The 16,171-nt window shown below is 45.5% G+C and overlaps 2 protein-coding genes across 2 annotated transcripts in view; one reads left to right on the forward strand and one right to left on the reverse strand.

Annotated features, from left to right (window-relative positions):
- RNF10 (ring finger protein 10) overlaps positions 1-11,709 on the forward strand; it is a 33,646-nt gene extending 21,937 nt beyond the window's left edge. The window contains exons 7-17 of the mRNA XM_086348283.1: positions 24-184; positions 1,851-1,976; positions 2,237-2,510; positions 2,722-2,855; positions 3,845-3,962; positions 4,193-4,294; positions 5,263-5,418; positions 7,166-7,266; positions 9,851-9,908; positions 10,006-10,164; positions 10,755-11,709. Of these exons, the coding sequence (XP_086204409.1) occupies positions 24-184; positions 1,851-1,976; positions 2,237-2,510; positions 2,722-2,855; positions 3,845-3,962; positions 4,193-4,294; positions 5,263-5,418; positions 7,166-7,266; positions 9,851-9,908; positions 10,006-10,164; positions 10,755-10,831 (1,466 nt within the window). The 3' untranslated portion in view covers positions 10,832-11,709. The remainder of the gene's footprint in view (positions 1-23; positions 185-1,850; positions 1,977-2,236; positions 2,511-2,721; positions 2,856-3,844; positions 3,963-4,192; positions 4,295-5,262; positions 5,419-7,165; positions 7,267-9,850; positions 9,909-10,005; positions 10,165-10,754) is intronic.
- A 1,218-nt stretch (positions 11,710-12,927) lies between these two features.
- POP5 (POP5 ribonuclease P/MRP subunit) lies at positions 12,928-15,189 on the reverse strand. Its single transcript, XM_086348285.1, has 5 exons — positions 15,151-15,189; positions 14,923-15,065; positions 13,681-13,830; positions 13,424-13,507; positions 12,928-13,325 (listed from the first exon to the last, which is right to left on the reverse strand). The coding sequence occupies exons 1-5, from the start codon at positions 15,168-15,170 to the stop codon at positions 13,210-13,212; spliced, it is 513 nt and encodes a 170-aa protein (XP_086204411.1). The 5' UTR covers positions 15,171-15,189; the 3' UTR covers positions 12,928-13,209.
- Between the last annotated feature and the right edge of the window lie 982 nt (positions 15,190-16,171).

A 16,171-nucleotide genomic window follows, 5' to 3' on the forward strand; every position in this document is an offset into this window, starting at 1 on the left:
TGATCTCGTTGGTGTTGTTGCAGATGAGCAGCACAGCCAGTACTCCAAGCTGCTGCTGGCCTCCAAGGAGCAGGTGCTGCGCCGGGTGGTGCAGGAAGAGAAAGCGGCGCTGGAGCGGCAGCTGGCAGAGGAGAAGCACACGCCCGAGTCCTGCTTTATTGAGGCAGCTATCCAGGAGCTCAAGGTGACGGGAAGCCCTGGGAGTGGGGGCAGGGGTTGGAAATTGGCTACTTCAGCCCCACCCACGTTTGAGATGATGAGTAGGGAACAGCTGAGAAAGCGGATTTGCTCTGGGCTTTGGTGATGGGAGGGAGAGGGTAACCTAGTGGTTTTTCAGGTGCTTCCTGGGACTGAAAAGATCAAGTCAGGGTGATCTTAAAACTCTGGAGTGTCTTGGATTAGCTGTGTTCTTTTTTTTGTTCTAAGATTTATTTATTTTTGGCTGCTCTGGGTCTTCATTGCTGTGCGTGGGCTTTTCTGTAGTTGTGGCCAGGAGGGGCTACTCTTGTGGGCTTCTCACTGCAGTGGCTTTTCTTGTTGCTAAGCATAGACTCTAGTGCCCTCGGGCTTCAGTAGTTGTGCCGTGGCATGTGGGATCTTCCCTGACCAGGGATTGAACCTGTGTCCTCTGTATTGGCACATGGATTCTTAACCACTGGACCACCAGGAAAGCCCTAAGAAAGAAAGTAAAGAAAGAAAGTGAAGTCGCTCAGTCGTGTCCCAACTCTTTGCAACTGCCTGGACTGTAGCCTACCAGGCTCCTCCCTCCATGGGATTCTCCAGGCAAGAGTACTGGAGTGGGTTGCCATTTCCTTCTCCAGCTGTGCCCTTAATTAAGCAACATAGGCTTTTGTTTGCTTTTTAGGAAAGCACCTGGATTAATTTTTGGAGATGTTTTATTTAAGGAACATTGTGAAGAAATTATTATGGCCTCTCAAGCAGGCTCTACCAATGCCTGCTGAGGATTTTGGAGCAGCAGTATCCAAATAGAGAATTCCCTATGCCCTGTGTCCTCTACAATAGGAATTCTTAAACTTTAAGAGGCAGCAGAATCGCTAGTTGTTGGGCTCTGCCCTAAGAGACTGATTCAGTAGGTCTAGGCTCAGTAAGGTTAATACTTTGCATTATCACAAGTTCCAGGGGAGTCTGGTGCTGCTCACCCCCAGGTCACACTTTGAGAATCAGTGATCTGTTAGAACAGTGAAAGCCCTGATGGAAGGGCCTGTGACAGGCCCTGTGCTGGCGTACTGCTCTTATTTATCATGTAGCTTCATAACTGGGTGTGATAGAACAGCTGTCCCCTTTAAAGTGGAATCATGGGTTAGGTAATTCACTTGAGGACATACAGCTAGTAAGAGGTGAAGCTGGTATTTGAATTCCTTTCTGTTTGACTCACAAGTCCTCTTTGGGCAGGATTCTGTATTTACTTTTCATTTTCTTTCTGTAATGCAGGGCATTAGTTCAAATGCATTTCAGGGAGCTTATAGGAAAGCTTCATATAAGTAGATCTGTCTAGGTTGAGATGGGGGTTGCACAAACCCTTGTTTCCCACAATGGTTCCCTCTCTCTAAGCTTAGTTCATAAAAACTAGAAGACCACTTCTGTGTCCTTGAATTTCTGTTCAGGAAGCTTTTGTGTAGTGTTGTCATTATCACTGCCAGAGACGTTAAGCAGAATACCATCCCATTGGAGTACCAGATACCTTTTGCTTCCTGCTTTCTTTAAAGAGTGAGAATTTTAAGTACTTAGACTTCCTTTTGGCCTTTTAACTTTTGCTCCTGTCGAGAGGCCATTGTAAACTTTGGTCCTTCAGACTCAGTATGTTTCTGGTTTTCTCTCTGGTGCTCTAGGCTCGGGAAGAGGCTCTGTCAGGATTGGCTGAAAGCAGAGGGGAGGTCCCTGGTGTTGTGGCTGCTCTGGAACAACTGGTGCTGATGGCTCCCTTGGCGAAGGAGTCCGTTTTTCAACCCAGGAAGGTTGGTGTCTTTGTTACCGACTGAGTGGCCACCATTCTTCTCCAGCTGGTGGGCACTGTTAGATCTGGAGAAAAGGGAACTATGAGTATTTCCTATGTGCTTTTTTAAAAAACAGTTATTTTTAAATTTTTCCTATGTGCTGTCTCATGTGTGTTCTTTCCTTAGCGATGTTAAGTCAGTGACCGCTAAGATAGACCTCTAGAGCTTGGTTCCTGCCTTTGCCACATGTTCTTTCTGTAACCTGCAGTTTGTCCCAACAGGGCGTGTTGGAGTACTTGTCTGCTTTTGATGAAGACGCCACCGAAGTTTGTTCTCTGGGTCCTCCTCATCCTGTTGCTCTCCCTCTGGTAGAGGAGGAGGAAACAGTGTCTGAACCAGAGCCTGAGGGCTTGTCAGAGGCCTGTGAGGACCTGGAGTTAGTAGAAGACAATCTTGGAGAAGGGACCATTTGTACCGAGTCCAGCCAGCAGGAACCCGTCAGCAAACCAAGCGTCACTCACCTGAGCAGCTCTCCTTGTTACTACTTTTACCAAGGTGAGCCTCCCTGAGGGGCCGGCTGGGTGCCGCTGGATGTTTCAGGGAAGTGGTCTGGCTCTCTAAGCAGAGGGAGGCAGTGGCACAGACCCTAGGTGGCTGGGCCTGTTGTGCCTTTCAGCCTGGGGAGGGAGAGTCGGGTCGGGTACCAGGAGGGCCCCGACTTGAGGACTGGCCGGGAGCATGGTGTGACGGATCCGCTTGTCTTCAGCGGAGGACGGGCAGCACATGTTCCTGCACCCTGTGAACGTGCGCTGCCTCGTGCGGGAGTACGGCAGCCTGGAGCAGAGCCCTGAGAAGATCTCGGCCACAGTGGTGGAGATCTCCGGCTACTCCATGTCTGAGGTAAGGGCCTGCCTTGCGAGGTGGACGGGCAGGGAGCCGCATTAACCTCATCTCTCTGTGCTAGGCCTAGCCGATCAGGTTCACAGACCTTCAAAGGCCTTTAGTTTTTGTGTGTGTGAGTTTGTGTTTTGGAGCCTGTGAATTTTTAAAAACTTAAATGGGGCTCCCCTGCCATGCGGGGGTTCTGTTAGGTCAGTCCGCCACTGCTGTCTGTATCACAGGTTCCTTTATTGTGGTTTGGGGATAGAGATGTCTCCACTGCTTTCATTTGAGATGAGTTTGTTTTTGTTTCTCTTTCTTCCTACTGCTTGGGAGAAATGGCCAAGAAAACAAAGTCCTTGGAGGCTTTAAGGTAGCTTATGAGTTTTGGCTTAGCAGATACCTGTGAATTATTGTCTGATAATTTACATATGTGAATATTTGCCCTTTGAGAATTACCCTTGTATTGATCACAGTTCAAAAGCTTAACATTAAGAGACTTTTTATGTACTATAACCTTTCTATCTAATGTGAAGAAAAAGGATAAAAAGAAAATTAAATCAGCTTCATTTTTATTGTTTTAGGCCAAGTTTTGTTCAATAGGGAAACCTGCTTTGTCTACCTTCCCAGTTACCATTAATTCTGTCAGAGGTTCTCAGATTTTTTGCCAATAAGTAACTCTTGTCTTCCTTATTCTCCCTGTTTATTGTGGACCCCCCAGAAAATCAGAAACAGCTGATCAGCTTTGTATCATGCATTACTGGGCTTAGTTAATTCATTTGCATCACAAACCCAATAATTGCTTTTGGTTGCAATTTTGGTTGCAATTTGGTTATTCTACCTTACTGTAGGTTAATTGACAATTTCTGTTCAGCTTTCCAAAATGGCGATAAGTTGAGCCATAGTGCCATCTGAGTGAGTGTGTTTCCCTGCTGGATATCTGGGTGGGAACCTCTGCTCTCAGAGTCACGGCTGGTCTTAGTTGAGCGTCGGCCCCTTTTCCCTTGCAGGATATGCGACAGCGTCATAGATACCTCTCTCACTTGCCGCTCACCTGCGAGTTCAGCATCTGTGAACTGGCTCTTCAGCCTCCTCTGGTCTCTAAGGAAACCCTAGAGATATTCTCAGGTGAGAATGCTCTACTTTGCTTCCCTTTTTTAGTGGAATTCAGGGATTCTTATGACTAAAAACCCAGTGTAGAAGGAGGTAAGGACTTCTGTCATGAGTCTCCGAACTCCTGATACTCTCCATCTAGTCCAGCTGGGCCCTCCCTTGTGCCCTTAGCTGCTAGTCACCTGGGAGGAGTTAATTGCCAGGTTGTCCTGGGTCTGCCTCCTGACCACCTCACCACCCCGCAGATGACATTGAGAAGAGGAAGCGGCAGCGTCAGAAGAAGGCCCGGGAGGAACGCCGCCGAGAGCGCCGGATTGAGATGGAGGAGAACAAGAAGCAGGGCAAGTGTAAGTTCAGGAGCGCTCATCTGTGACTAGCACAGCTGTGCATCACTGTACAGAGGCCCCAGGCCCGGCCCAGTCGTAGCTCAGCTCTGCCACTTGGTTTCTTCAACTTCTAAACGTGAGTTGTGAGAGCACCTCCCTCATGGGCTTCCTGAGAGAATTGGAATTGGCGTGGGTCAAAGTGCATAGCACATAGTAAGGAGTAAGAGTGAGTTCATCCTTGGCAAAGTGGGTGGAAAAAACCCGGGGCGGGTGTGTGGCTAGGGAATTGGACATCTGCTGAATGCTGGGGATAATTGGCCCATGTGCTCTCCGGGTATGTTGTTGGCCTCGCCTTCAACTCTGGAGACATCTGTACATAGCTAGTCTACCAGGAGAGTCTGAAATAGTAGAAACCTGTTGACATACTAGAAAATACATGCAGGGAGTTAGACTTGAGCTCTTTCATACCAATAAGTAGAGTCTTTTAATCTGGTTCCGCAACATAAGCTTCACTGAACTAAGGATTTTGTGACATGAGGGCCTGCTTAACCTCCAGGAACAAGGAGTTGAATCCTTGGCTAGGGAAAAGACTTGACTATTTTGAATCCACATGGTATGGTAAATACAAATTTTACTTCTCTAACTGGGATAAGTATGTAGCTGGCATCCTGGTGTTGTGTAGCTGTTTGGCACAAGTCTTAAACAGCTGAGAAAACTGATGTTTCAAGAACAAAGACTTTTATGGGAATAATTAAAAATTATATAGAACAGTATGATTAACCCTCAGGTTTATCACCCAGCTTTAACATGAATAGTTAAAATAAGGGTTTTATATTAAAGACATAAAGTGGCAAATATTACAAATTTTGGTTTTAAAGCTGTCTCCATCCTTCATACACCTGGGAGATTCATATTGACCATCCATAACTGTTGGAAAAGATTCGAAGAATTCTGTAAGTGGGCTTGCTGTTCTCATCTTGTCTTTGCAGACCCGGAAGTCCACATTCCCCTGGAGAATCTACAGCAGTTTCCTGCCTTCAATTCCTACACCTGCTCCTCTGATTCTGCTTTGGGTTCCACCAGCACTGAGGGCCGTGGGGCACTCTCCCTTTCTCCTCTTAGCAGAAGTCCAGGTTCCCAAGCAGGTAAATGGGGTTGGGACTTAGAGAATAAAGTTGACCACCAGCCGTAGACCTTAAGTTGAGCCCTAGTGTCTGAATTTACAATAGTGACCTCAGCATGGTGGGGTCTTTAGGGGACTGATTTTATTTGCGTAGTTAATAGATTCCTGAGAAACACTAAATTCTTAACATTTGATTCACGTATGGACTGCTTTATGCCCTGTTAGCTTCTGAATAACTCAGGCAGACCCTACAGCAGGACAGTTAAACCTAGATTCTTCTCTGCAGCCCAGCTGTTTTATTTCTAGTTCTGCCTTTGAAGTACTCCCTCTGTATGTGTGAACATCTTTATATTTGTCTTATTGTAACATTGTTTATGGTGAGGGGTGGAGGGAACAGCCTACAAAGTCTACTGGTAGGGAAATGGCTCAATTACATCATTTTTACTATGAAATTCTTTACACCTACTGAAAAGGGAGATAGCTCACTTCCTGAACCTTTAAGATGAAAGGAATTTGTAGAAAAAGACAAAGCATGACACCATTTTTGGGTTAAAAATGCCACACAAAACATTTCAGTGTAGGTTTATATATCTAAATGTATAGAAAAATCCTGGGATGATTGTGTTCCAGACCACTAACAGTGTTCCACTCTAGGGACTGAGATCAGGATTAAGAGGCTGTCAGCTTTTTAAAAATAGTTTTGCTTATGTATAGAATATATTACTGTGTTATGAAATTAAACAGTTATAATTTCAGAGAGCTGTCTTCTGATCTTCATCCACCTGGCAGATTGTTTTTGATACTTAAAATTTATTTTTCTCAGGCATTTTCAGTGAATGTCCAAGATCAGAACATTTGGTGACTCTTGTGATCATTTGCCTGTCACTTCGCAGATTTAGGAGCCTGAGATGAAGGCCAGGGCTTGGTTAGTGTCAGGGACTGGGACTAGAGTCTAAGGGCTACACAGCCATCATGCTCTTCAGTTTAACTGAGATGAGACCTACTGTACAAAGGAACATGGCAAAACATTGACTGCATCATCTGTGACACAGATTGTATTTTCACACACTAGTTTTTCTGAAGGTATGTGGGTTTCAACACATTCAGGCAAGAGCAGTTGGATGGGCCTAGAAATAAAAGTACCACAGAGCCCTGGCTGACTGGAAAGGCCTCTCCCTGCCAGCAGTGATCAGGGCAGTGGGTGGGCTGGTCTGTGGGAAATGTTCACTCTGGTTCAGAAAGGATGGAGAAGACGACAACCTGGGGAAGGGAGTAGCACGGAAGAGCTTGCATTTTGCTGGATTTTGTTGCTGTGTGTGTTTTGAATTCTAACTGAATATTCCCCAGGTCATAGACATCTGCTGGCTGGAACATAAAGGCTGACCTGATTACATTTCATTTCTTTTTCTTGAAGCTTTTTATCCATATAAAACTAGTCCATGACATCCAGTACCTAGGCCTTGAGAGCTGGCTCACGTGGAAAGGGTTTTTTTACTGTGGGAATGGATTTTGCAGTGCTTTCTAGTGTTCTCATAGCCTTGAAACTTTTCTCTCCCTATTCTGATCACTTGTGTGAACAGTAGGCCATGTTCTTGGCTTTATAAGCACATGGCAGAGTTGAAGGTAGATCAAGGTTTAGCGTTTTGAGGCAGTGTTGGTAATTATCCAGACCTGATTTGGTGTTAATCTCTTCTGTTTTATTTATTTATTTTTTTCTCTTCTGTTTTATTAAGTTGACTTGTATAATCAGGTCTCTGGTTCCCTTTCAGACTTCCTGCTGACCCCTCTGTCACCCACTGCCAGTCAGGGCAGTCCTTCATTCTGCGTTGGGAGTCTGGAAGAAGACTCTCCCTTCCCTTCCTTTGCCCAGGTAAACCCACTGCTTTTAAAGCAGCCCACGGGCATTTAACATGAACTCTGCTGCTTGTTCTTCCTGGAAATCTCTGCTGGAGACGGGAGATTTACAGGCTAATGTCACCCTGACTTTCAAAATCATGCAAGGCGCTTTAAAGAGAAGCTCATGGATTTAGTCTCAGATACTACCATAAACTTACCAAGGACAGAAGCCAAGAATAGCTGAGGAAGAATCAGAGTTTTAATTATTTAACAAGTCACTAGATTATTCGTGTACTAACACTGATCTAGGGGCTGGGGATATGTCAGTCAATTTTAACTGGCCCCTAGTTCTGGGACCTCTGACTTAGGTGGTATGAAATATAATAAACCATTCTTTGCTTTGGGAAGGGGAAGGTTGTTTTGGTTATCCTGTAACTAACTAGCCAAAGTGGCTGTCTTGAGATGGGTTGAAGGGAGCACTAGGCTACTAAGATTTGATGTCAAATCAGTGTCAATCTTTAAAATAAGCAAACAGTCAGCATTCCTGCATTTGATAACTGAGGAAGATGGACAGACAGCTGACAAGCACCCCGTAGGAAGTTAGTGTTCATTTCTTTGGGACTAGTTTGGACTCATTTGCTTAATAGTTCTTTAAAGCAGGTAGTTGATAACAGACGTTTCTCACATATAGATGGAAGTTTGTGCTGAGAAATGAGCAGGAATTCAACTTTGGTGAGGAGAGTCCTTGAAGTCGAGGATGAAATAATTGAGAGTGATCCTGAAAATGAACTACCTGGTTTCAGAGGTATAAGCAAGTGGCTCCCAGGAGTTAGGTCAATGTCTGAGTTGTTTTTTTAGCTAGGTTTTACTGCCATTGCATTTTTCATCATTATATTTTGAAAAACTTCAAACTTAAAGAGTTGAAAGGATAGTGTAATGAATATTCATACTTTTCACTCAGATTGACCAGTAGTTACTGTTTTGCTATATTTGCTTTTTCTCTCTTTTTTTGCTGTGTTGAAAATAAGATACAGACCTCATGAATGACATTTCACCACTAAATACTTGGGAGATACATACCACTCAAATGACATTCTCCTATATGCCCACAGTTATCATTGTTACATCAAAGACATTCAGCTGATTTAATACTGTCTAAGATGGCACATATTTCTATTTTCCCTTTTGTCTCAGTGTCCTATATTGTTTTCAGTCAGATTCAGTCAGACTGTTCATTGCATTTAGTGTTTCAACTCTCTTCAGTCTCCTTTGACCCATAACAGTTCCCCTGGCTTCTGTTTTTTTTTTTTTTTTTTTTAACATGTGGCATGGATATTTTGGGGGCTTGCCTCATAGCTCAGTTGGTAAATAATCTGCCTGCAATGCAGGAGTCCCTGGTTCGATTCCTGGGTCGGGAAGATGCCCTGGAAGAGGGCATGGCAACCCACTCCAGTATTCTTGCCTGGAAAATCCCATGGACAGAGAAGGCAGGCTACAGTCCATGAGGTCACAAGAGTTGGACACGACTTAGTGGCTAAACCACATGGGTATTTTTGAAGCATCTAGGCCTGTTGTTCTATAAATGATCCTACACTGTAGATTTTCTGATTGTTTCTTCATGAGTGGACCCAGGCTAAACATTTAAACATTTTTGGTGAGATTAAAATATAGGTGAGATTTTAATGATCTTATAAGATGATTCAGATGTTGTACTGTGTTAGACCCCAAACTCTTGGGGACCAAGGGAGCAGATTTTCACAGTAGTATATGATGAAGGAAGTTCATCAGTGAAATCAGTATCTGCCAGTTGAATTCATTTTGCATAATATGCAAGCCCCAGGTTGGGACACATTCGGGACAGGCATGCTGACGTGAATCTTGTGGGGTTTGTTTCTTGGTACAATACACCCTGCTTTTGGTGGCATGTCATGTGCGGTAGATAGGATGCAAAGTGACCCTCAGCACTTACAGAGCTGGCCTTGGCCAACTGAGATGAAAAATTCCTCTTTCGGGAGGGATTGTTCTGATGTTACTATACTTTCAGGAATCTGGTTTATGGCTGAATCTAAATGTTAATAGTTAAGGAGCTATTGGAACAGCAAAGACTGAAAGGTAATGAGAGCTGTGGGAGCAGTTTCGGGATAAAGTTAAATTGGTTTTTGTGGCCTTAGGTAACTGAGGTTTGCGCGGCAGGCGGTTTGTTTTAAATTTGGAAGGTCCTGTACACTCCTTACTGCAAGAGGAGTAATGTTGATGTTTTTAGGCATCTCCAGAAGAGGAGGGAAATTTTGTCCAGAAGAAAGGAATGACACAAAGTCAGGATTCCCCACTTCAAAATCAGAGTATAAATCTCTTGTGCATTCTTTGCAGTATTCTTTACCTGTTTCCTAAGGAACAGAACAGGTCTGGTTTCCCACCTTGTTAGTTTCACTGCCAGTTCAGGATATAGGGGACATGAGGAAAACACTGTGTTAGGGAAAGAAGTATCCAGAAAATTTTTTCCCAGTGGGGGTAGTTGATTCTTTGTCCCCTGTACCAGTCAGTGTCAAGGTAGCAGTCTGGAGAAGAAATAGGATCAGTAACTTAAATTCTTTCCCTTCCTTTTCCCACTTCGGCAGATGCTGAGAGTTGGAAAAGCAAAAGCAGATGTATGGCCCAAAACTGCTCCAAAAAAAGGTGAGAATGGCCCGCTGATAAAGGGGAAGCTTGGGCCGTTTCAGAAAGTAGAAGGCTCTGGAGTTGTTTCTGCAATTTTAACACTGGTCTTTTTTAGATGAAAACACCTTAGGTCCTCCTGCCCCTGTGGACAGCGATGGGGAGAGTGATAACTCAGACCGCGTTCCTGTGCCCAGTTTCCAGAATTCCTTCAGCCAAGCTATTGAAGCAGCCTTCATGAAACTGGACACACCGGTGACTTCAGATCCGCTCTCTGGTAAAGGCACAGGAGCGGGGTGCTCAGCTCAGGGCTGTGGTTTCCTCCTGGATCCAGGGGCACTGATCACTAATCACTTGGCGCTTTCCCTCTGAACCTCAGGGCTCACGTTCTAGTGTTAACTAACATTCCATCTGGTATATCAGATGGCTCCTTTTTGCACCCCAGATTAATTCTTGAGGCCTTTGTGAAATTCTGTGTAACTTTTTCCCCCCAGCCTTATAGATTTCTGAATCCTGAGGTGGTGAAGGTGGCTAATAGATAGATGGAGGTCAAACTCAAAAGTACACCCCTGTGGTATTCACGACTAGCATTTATGATATGCTTCCTACACGCCTAGCATTGTGCTAATTTTATTCTCCCAGTAACCATATTAAATGGGTAGAATTCACATTACAGATGAGCTGGGCTGGGCATCTAAGTGATGTGTCTGAAGACAAACACCCAGAGAGTGCAAGGTCCGGTATTTGACTCCAGGCAGTCTAACTCCAGAGCCTGCACTCACATTGCTTATGACTCCCATCAGTGGAAACTGGCCAGGGGGCAACGGGGTGGCATTCTAAGCTAAGTTCTTTCTGTGTTTTGTTTAGAAGAGAAAGGAGGAAAGAAAAGAAAAAAACAGAAACAGAAGCTGCTGTTCAGCACCTCCGTCGTCCACACCAAGTGACACTACTGGCCCAGGCTAACTTCTCCATCTGGTTTTCTTTTTATTTGCGCTTTTGTTTTGCTGCTGTAATTTTTAAGTATTTGAGTTTGAACAGATTAGCTCTGGGGGGAGGGGGTTTCCACAATGTGAGGGGGAACCAAGAAAATTTTAAATACAGTGTATTTTCCAGCTTCCCGTCTTTACACCAAAATAAAGTATTGACACTCACAAGAGAGCTCTTCCTGCCAAGGTTTTAGTTTGTCGCCAGGTAGTCTTTTTGACCCATGTGTAATTAGTTTTTTCAACCCCAACTTAAGTTTTAGTCTCTTGGAGCAGCCCAAACCAGTGTTAGGGCACCTTGCTTTCAGCACACCTATTGGTGTGTCTTTTAAAAATAGTTGAATCTTTTCTATCTGTTCAGTACTCCTCTTGTTAAAGAAACAGGGATGGGAATAAAATGGATGCAGGATACCCAGCTTGAATTGTAGTTTTTCTTACAACAACCAGGCTGTGGTGTCAGACCCAGGTTGCACTTGTATGTGTGCTCGAGGGTTTTATCTTTTGTTGGGCACAGAAAGTTGTAACTGTCATTGACTAAGGAGGCCCTAGGACCTGATAGCCTTTAGGTCAAGCCTGTTTCAAGCGACAGTGGCCTGAATGAATTACAGAAACGGAGGAGTCTGGCACACCTGGAGGCAGAGCAGGACAGGTTTGAAAGCAGTGGGATGCCTCCCCAACCCCTGCCCCCCACTGCCTCCCTGTTGTCTAGAGCAGTCTTATGCCTTGGTTTGAGCTGAATGAATTTGAGTGATGTGAATTATTTTGCTGCTTAATAAAGTGACCTCTAGGTATAATAGACTATGAAGGCAAATAGTTGCAATAAATCACCTGCATAAGCATTGTGAGCTTTCTGGTTTCTTTAAGATTTATTTCAGGTCAGCTAGACGTCTATTTCTTAATAGGTTAAGGTAACGGCTGCTGTGAACTTGAGCAAATCTGTTTTCATGGAGTCATGTCTTTCCTAGTGTCAGGCCTAAAGGGTTCTTGATCTGGGCTCATTAATTCTACCCTCCCATTTTTAAAATGACAGATGTTTGTTAAATGTATTATAATATGTAAGGGACTTTTGAGTGATGTCCATTTTATGAAGGAGAGAATATCTCCTTGAAGTGTCTTTGCTGCTGCTGCTAAGTCGCTTCAGTCGTGTCCAACTGTGCAACCCCAGAGACGGCAGCCCACCAGGCTCCCCCGTCCCTGGGATTCTCCAGGCAAGAACACTGGAGTGGCTTGCCATGTCCTTCTCCAACGCCTGAAAAATGAAAGTGAAGTTGCTCAGTCGTGTCCGACTCCTAGCGACCCCATGGACTGCAGCTTACCAGGCTCCTCCGTCCATGGGATTTTCCAGGCAAGAGTACTGGAGTGGGGTGCCACTGCCTTCTCCGAAGGTGTCTTTAGTAGGTAGCAGATCAAAATGGGTCATGTCTCGTCTCTCCTAATTCCTGTGAGTGTATTGTCTCACCTACCTTCAGGTGCCAGGCAGGTATAAGGCAATAGAGAGGGTGGAACTGCAGAGAACCACCAGATGTTGGCAGCTGCTATTTGACTTTGTAATCATGAGGTCAGGTGACATCATTATTACAAAGATATTTTCCCCCACTCAAAAGTGTAAGAATTGTATTATTATTTATTTTTTTGTCAGGTTACCTGGTAAAGCATTGGCAAAGAATCTGTTTATTTTTAAGGTCCTTTGGGTCATTGAGACCAGCTCTAGATCTGTGCCGGTTTAGTTGCTGTGTCTCACTAACACTATTACTCTGGGGACTTCCATAGATGTCTAGTGGTTAAGACTCTGAGTTTCCACTGTGAGGGGCCTGGGATCAATCCCTGGTCGAGGAGCTGAGATCCTACACGCCCTGCACTGTGGACAGGTAAACTTCAAAACTGCTAGTCCGAATGACCTGGATTGCTTAGGGCCCAACCGAGGGGCAGGGCTATCGGGTCTCCAGTGGGAGCCTATACATCTAGTACCACACAGGGAGCTGGTCTTGCTACTGAGGCCAGGGATAGAAAGGGAAAGAGACTAGGCCAACCATGAACTTCACATGCACACTAAGTGCTAACAGAAACCAAATACATTTAGTAAACCTGCTCTGCCAGGCAGTTAGATACAAAGGTGTGTATAAGGACAGGGGGTTCACAACCTGCAGAACAACTTAACCGGGCAATGCTGGGTAAAGGTGACTTTGATTAGTTTTACGTAAGTCCATTTTGAGCTGGTCACCTGGCCTCTGGTCCGCAGTCATCCAGTTTGGGAACTGCAGAAGATGCTGCTGCCTCTCAGAATGTCCCATCCCAGCGGGTGGACCCCAAGGCCTGGGCACAGCATAACGTGCAAAGGTTCACTCCATTGGCTCAGCAGTCTCCTCGCCGCCACTATCAGAAAGCTCCTCCCCAGCTGACTCCTCCTCTAGTAAACAGCTTTTAGTGACAGACTTCTGGATAGCCTCCCGCTCTCCTGGAGAAAGAGCATGGTGAAGAGCATGAGTGAGTTCTCATTCAGCCAGAGGCCATGGCCAGTCCCTGCTCAGTGGGCACAGGGCTAGCATCCCTTACCTTCATCAGTACAGTTCTGCAACAGGATCAGCAGCTGTCTCCTGTTGTACTGAATCAGGAACTTCTGGCATGTTCTAATTGTACCTGGCATAGGTAAGAGCTTTGTGGTCAGCAGCTTGTGGAAAGTATTTGCCTCAGAGTCTTGAGAGCTCGGAAAAAGTATCTTGCCTTTAGCAGGAGAGCAGGAATAGCCACCTACCACAGAAGACCGAATGCTGAACCTGCTACAAAACCAGCCATATCCCATGCACCCCTACCTCCCACGTGTAAGGTGTTGAGAAAACACGGGTAGCGGTGTCCTTTGTTCTCCAAGGATGTGATGAAGGGAAGAGCTGACCACACAAGCCGATAGAATTCCTTCCTGCATCGAAGTAGCACTATTCCGGTATAGGCATTGAGGTATCGCACTACAGCAGGGGGGAAGAAAAAATCATTTGGACTGTCAGGGATGGGTTAAAAGTCTTTGGATAATTAAACGCCTATGTGCTAGAGATCAGAAATGGCTCAAGACAGTGGCACTTGGAATGAATTCATCAGTAAGTAAAAACTTCATTTCTGAAGGGGGAAAAAAATTAGTAGGACAGCTCACTTACAGATGGTAAAGAATCCCCCTGTAATGCAAAAGACCCAGGTTTGAACCCTGGGTTGGGACGATCCCCTGGAGAAGTAACGGCTATCCACTCCAGTATTCTTACCTGGAGAATTTCATGAATCGGATAGGAGCCTCAGTCAGACAAGACTTAGCAACTTAACACTTCATTTACAGAAGGGAGAAACATCCAGTGCCTTGAACACCACTCAGAATTGGTGAATTTAGAATTTAAAATGTTCTTCTAATGCATTGACTAGTTAATAAATGGGTGGGGAGTGCAGAGATCCACCTTCTTCAGAAAACCCCTGGCTGAAAACCAAGTTGTCCTGTAACTGGGCTATGTAGGTTTTTCAAACAGTCAACTGAGTCTCACCTGAGGTAGGACAGCTATGCCTATGTGAAGCACCTATGGAATTCAATTTCAAAGAATATGGTAAAAGTGAATGGCAGTAGTGTGGATGTTGAGAGGGCCTGCTCCTATTTACATACACGCAACTATGCGTCCTGTACAGGCCCTTTTCAAGGGTAATTAGATACAAGGGCTTCTTGCCCAATGTCCCACTGCCTACTAAGTCGCTTCACTCATGTCCGGCTCTTTTGTGACCCTATGGGCTGTAACCCGCCAAGCTCTCTCTGTCCATGGGATTCTCCAGGAAAGAATACCCTTCTCCAGGGGATCTTCCCAACTCAAGGACTGAACTCGTGGCCTACTATTAGCTAGCTTTCTGCCTAACGATTCACCCAGACCTCGGGATGCGACCCTGCTAAAAAGAACGGTATCTTACATAGGACACAGTACACAAGGCCTGGCAGTTCCCGGGGTCGTTCGTGCCCCTTCTTTCTCCCTCCTGTGGCCACCGCCCCCTCCAAGCCCCGCCGTCCACCCGGTTCCCAAGCACCCTCGCACCCGCGAAGCCGATGGAACAGGCGGCAGCACCGAAAGTCCCGTGCACGCGGGCGATCGTGTCCCGTACCAGGGTGCCCAGCACTCGGTCCTCCAGAGTCAGGCGGCAGCGGGGGTCGTCAGACACCACTTCGCAGAGCAGGTACCTGTGGCGGGCGGGAGGGAGGGAAGTGAGCATGGGGCCAGGCCCACGGGGTCCGGGCAAGGGGCTGTTGGCAAGAGACTGCTTACCTATGCTTAAACCGCACCATGGCTGCCTCCACCTCCGGCGGCCAGACGCGCAAACCGGAAGTCTGCTTTCTCCTCGGCGGCCAATAGGAAGTTGGCCTGGCAGCCACTCAGGGAGGCGGAGCTAGAATGTAGACGGAGCCCTGTGTCAGTCTCCCCTGAACTCCGCCTCTCTCTACGGTGCGCAGGCGTCCTGCTCAGTTCTGAGCTGATGGAGCTCGCGCAGCTGTTGGGAGGTAGGCTGCGCGATTGAGTCCTTTTTTGTGCCTGTGATGGGTGGTTGTGCCCACTCATTAATTTTGTAGGATGCACCCGCGGCATTTGGAGCCTCCACGATGTTTTCTTTCTATTACCTTGCAACACAGTCGTGTGTGCATTTATATTTTCTCCCCATGCTGGAAGGTCTTGAGGGCAAGATCTTGCACTCACAAGCCAAGGATTCACAGAGGGGAAATTAGGACTCTTATATTCAGATTACAGCTCGGTTCAATTCCACCTTACAGCCAAATATGTTATTACTGTTTAGGCCTTTCAACAACCTTATGGAGTCAGGTGTATTGTCTCATTTTTTGTGCAAAAACCATCTGTGATCATTATATTTTGTTTCTGTTTATTCTGTGTGTACTCGTTTTTTAAACAGAAAAGCACAAAGAAGCAAATAAAGATAAATTATAACCCCAGCATCAAGAGAGCATAATTTATCATGTAGTGGGTTTTCTTCCCTAGTTTTCCCCCATGCCTGCAGTTCTCTGTGTGAGGTCCAGGAACCATTGAGTTTTCTGAGATTCTTTCAGAGAGTCTCCAGGATCAAGTTACTTTCATAATAGTACTAAGATGGTATTTGTTTCACTTTCTCAGAGTGGACAGTAAAGTTTTCCAGAGGCCACATGACATGTACTGACATTATTGCTCTGATGGTGAAAAGAATTGTGCATTGTGTTTTAGATATTTCTCAGTTTAATAAACATGGTAAATATCAACATATTCCATGAAACAAAAGCTTTTTGGGATCCTCAATAATTTA

The sequence above is a fragment of the Bos grunniens genome, chromosome 17 (assembly GCF_055505025.1).
Source record: "Bos grunniens cultivar Pamir isolate PY7600 chromosome 17, Bosgru_T2T1.0, whole genome shotgun sequence".
Lineage (NCBI taxonomy): Eukaryota > Metazoa > Chordata > Mammalia > Artiodactyla > Bovidae > Bos > Bos grunniens.

Coding starts and splice junctions, on each gene's coding strand:
- POP5 (XM_086348285.1), bottom strand. CDS start 15,170: ATGGTGCGGTTTAAGCATAG. Junction 15,066..15,150: donor ATGGTGCGGTTTAAGCATAG/GTAAGCAGTCTC, acceptor CGCCCGCCACAG/GTACCTGCTCTGCGAAGTGG. Junction 13,508..13,680: donor CAACACCTTACACGTGGGAG/GTAGGGGTGCAT, acceptor TACCTATGCCAG/GTACAATTAGAACATGCCAG.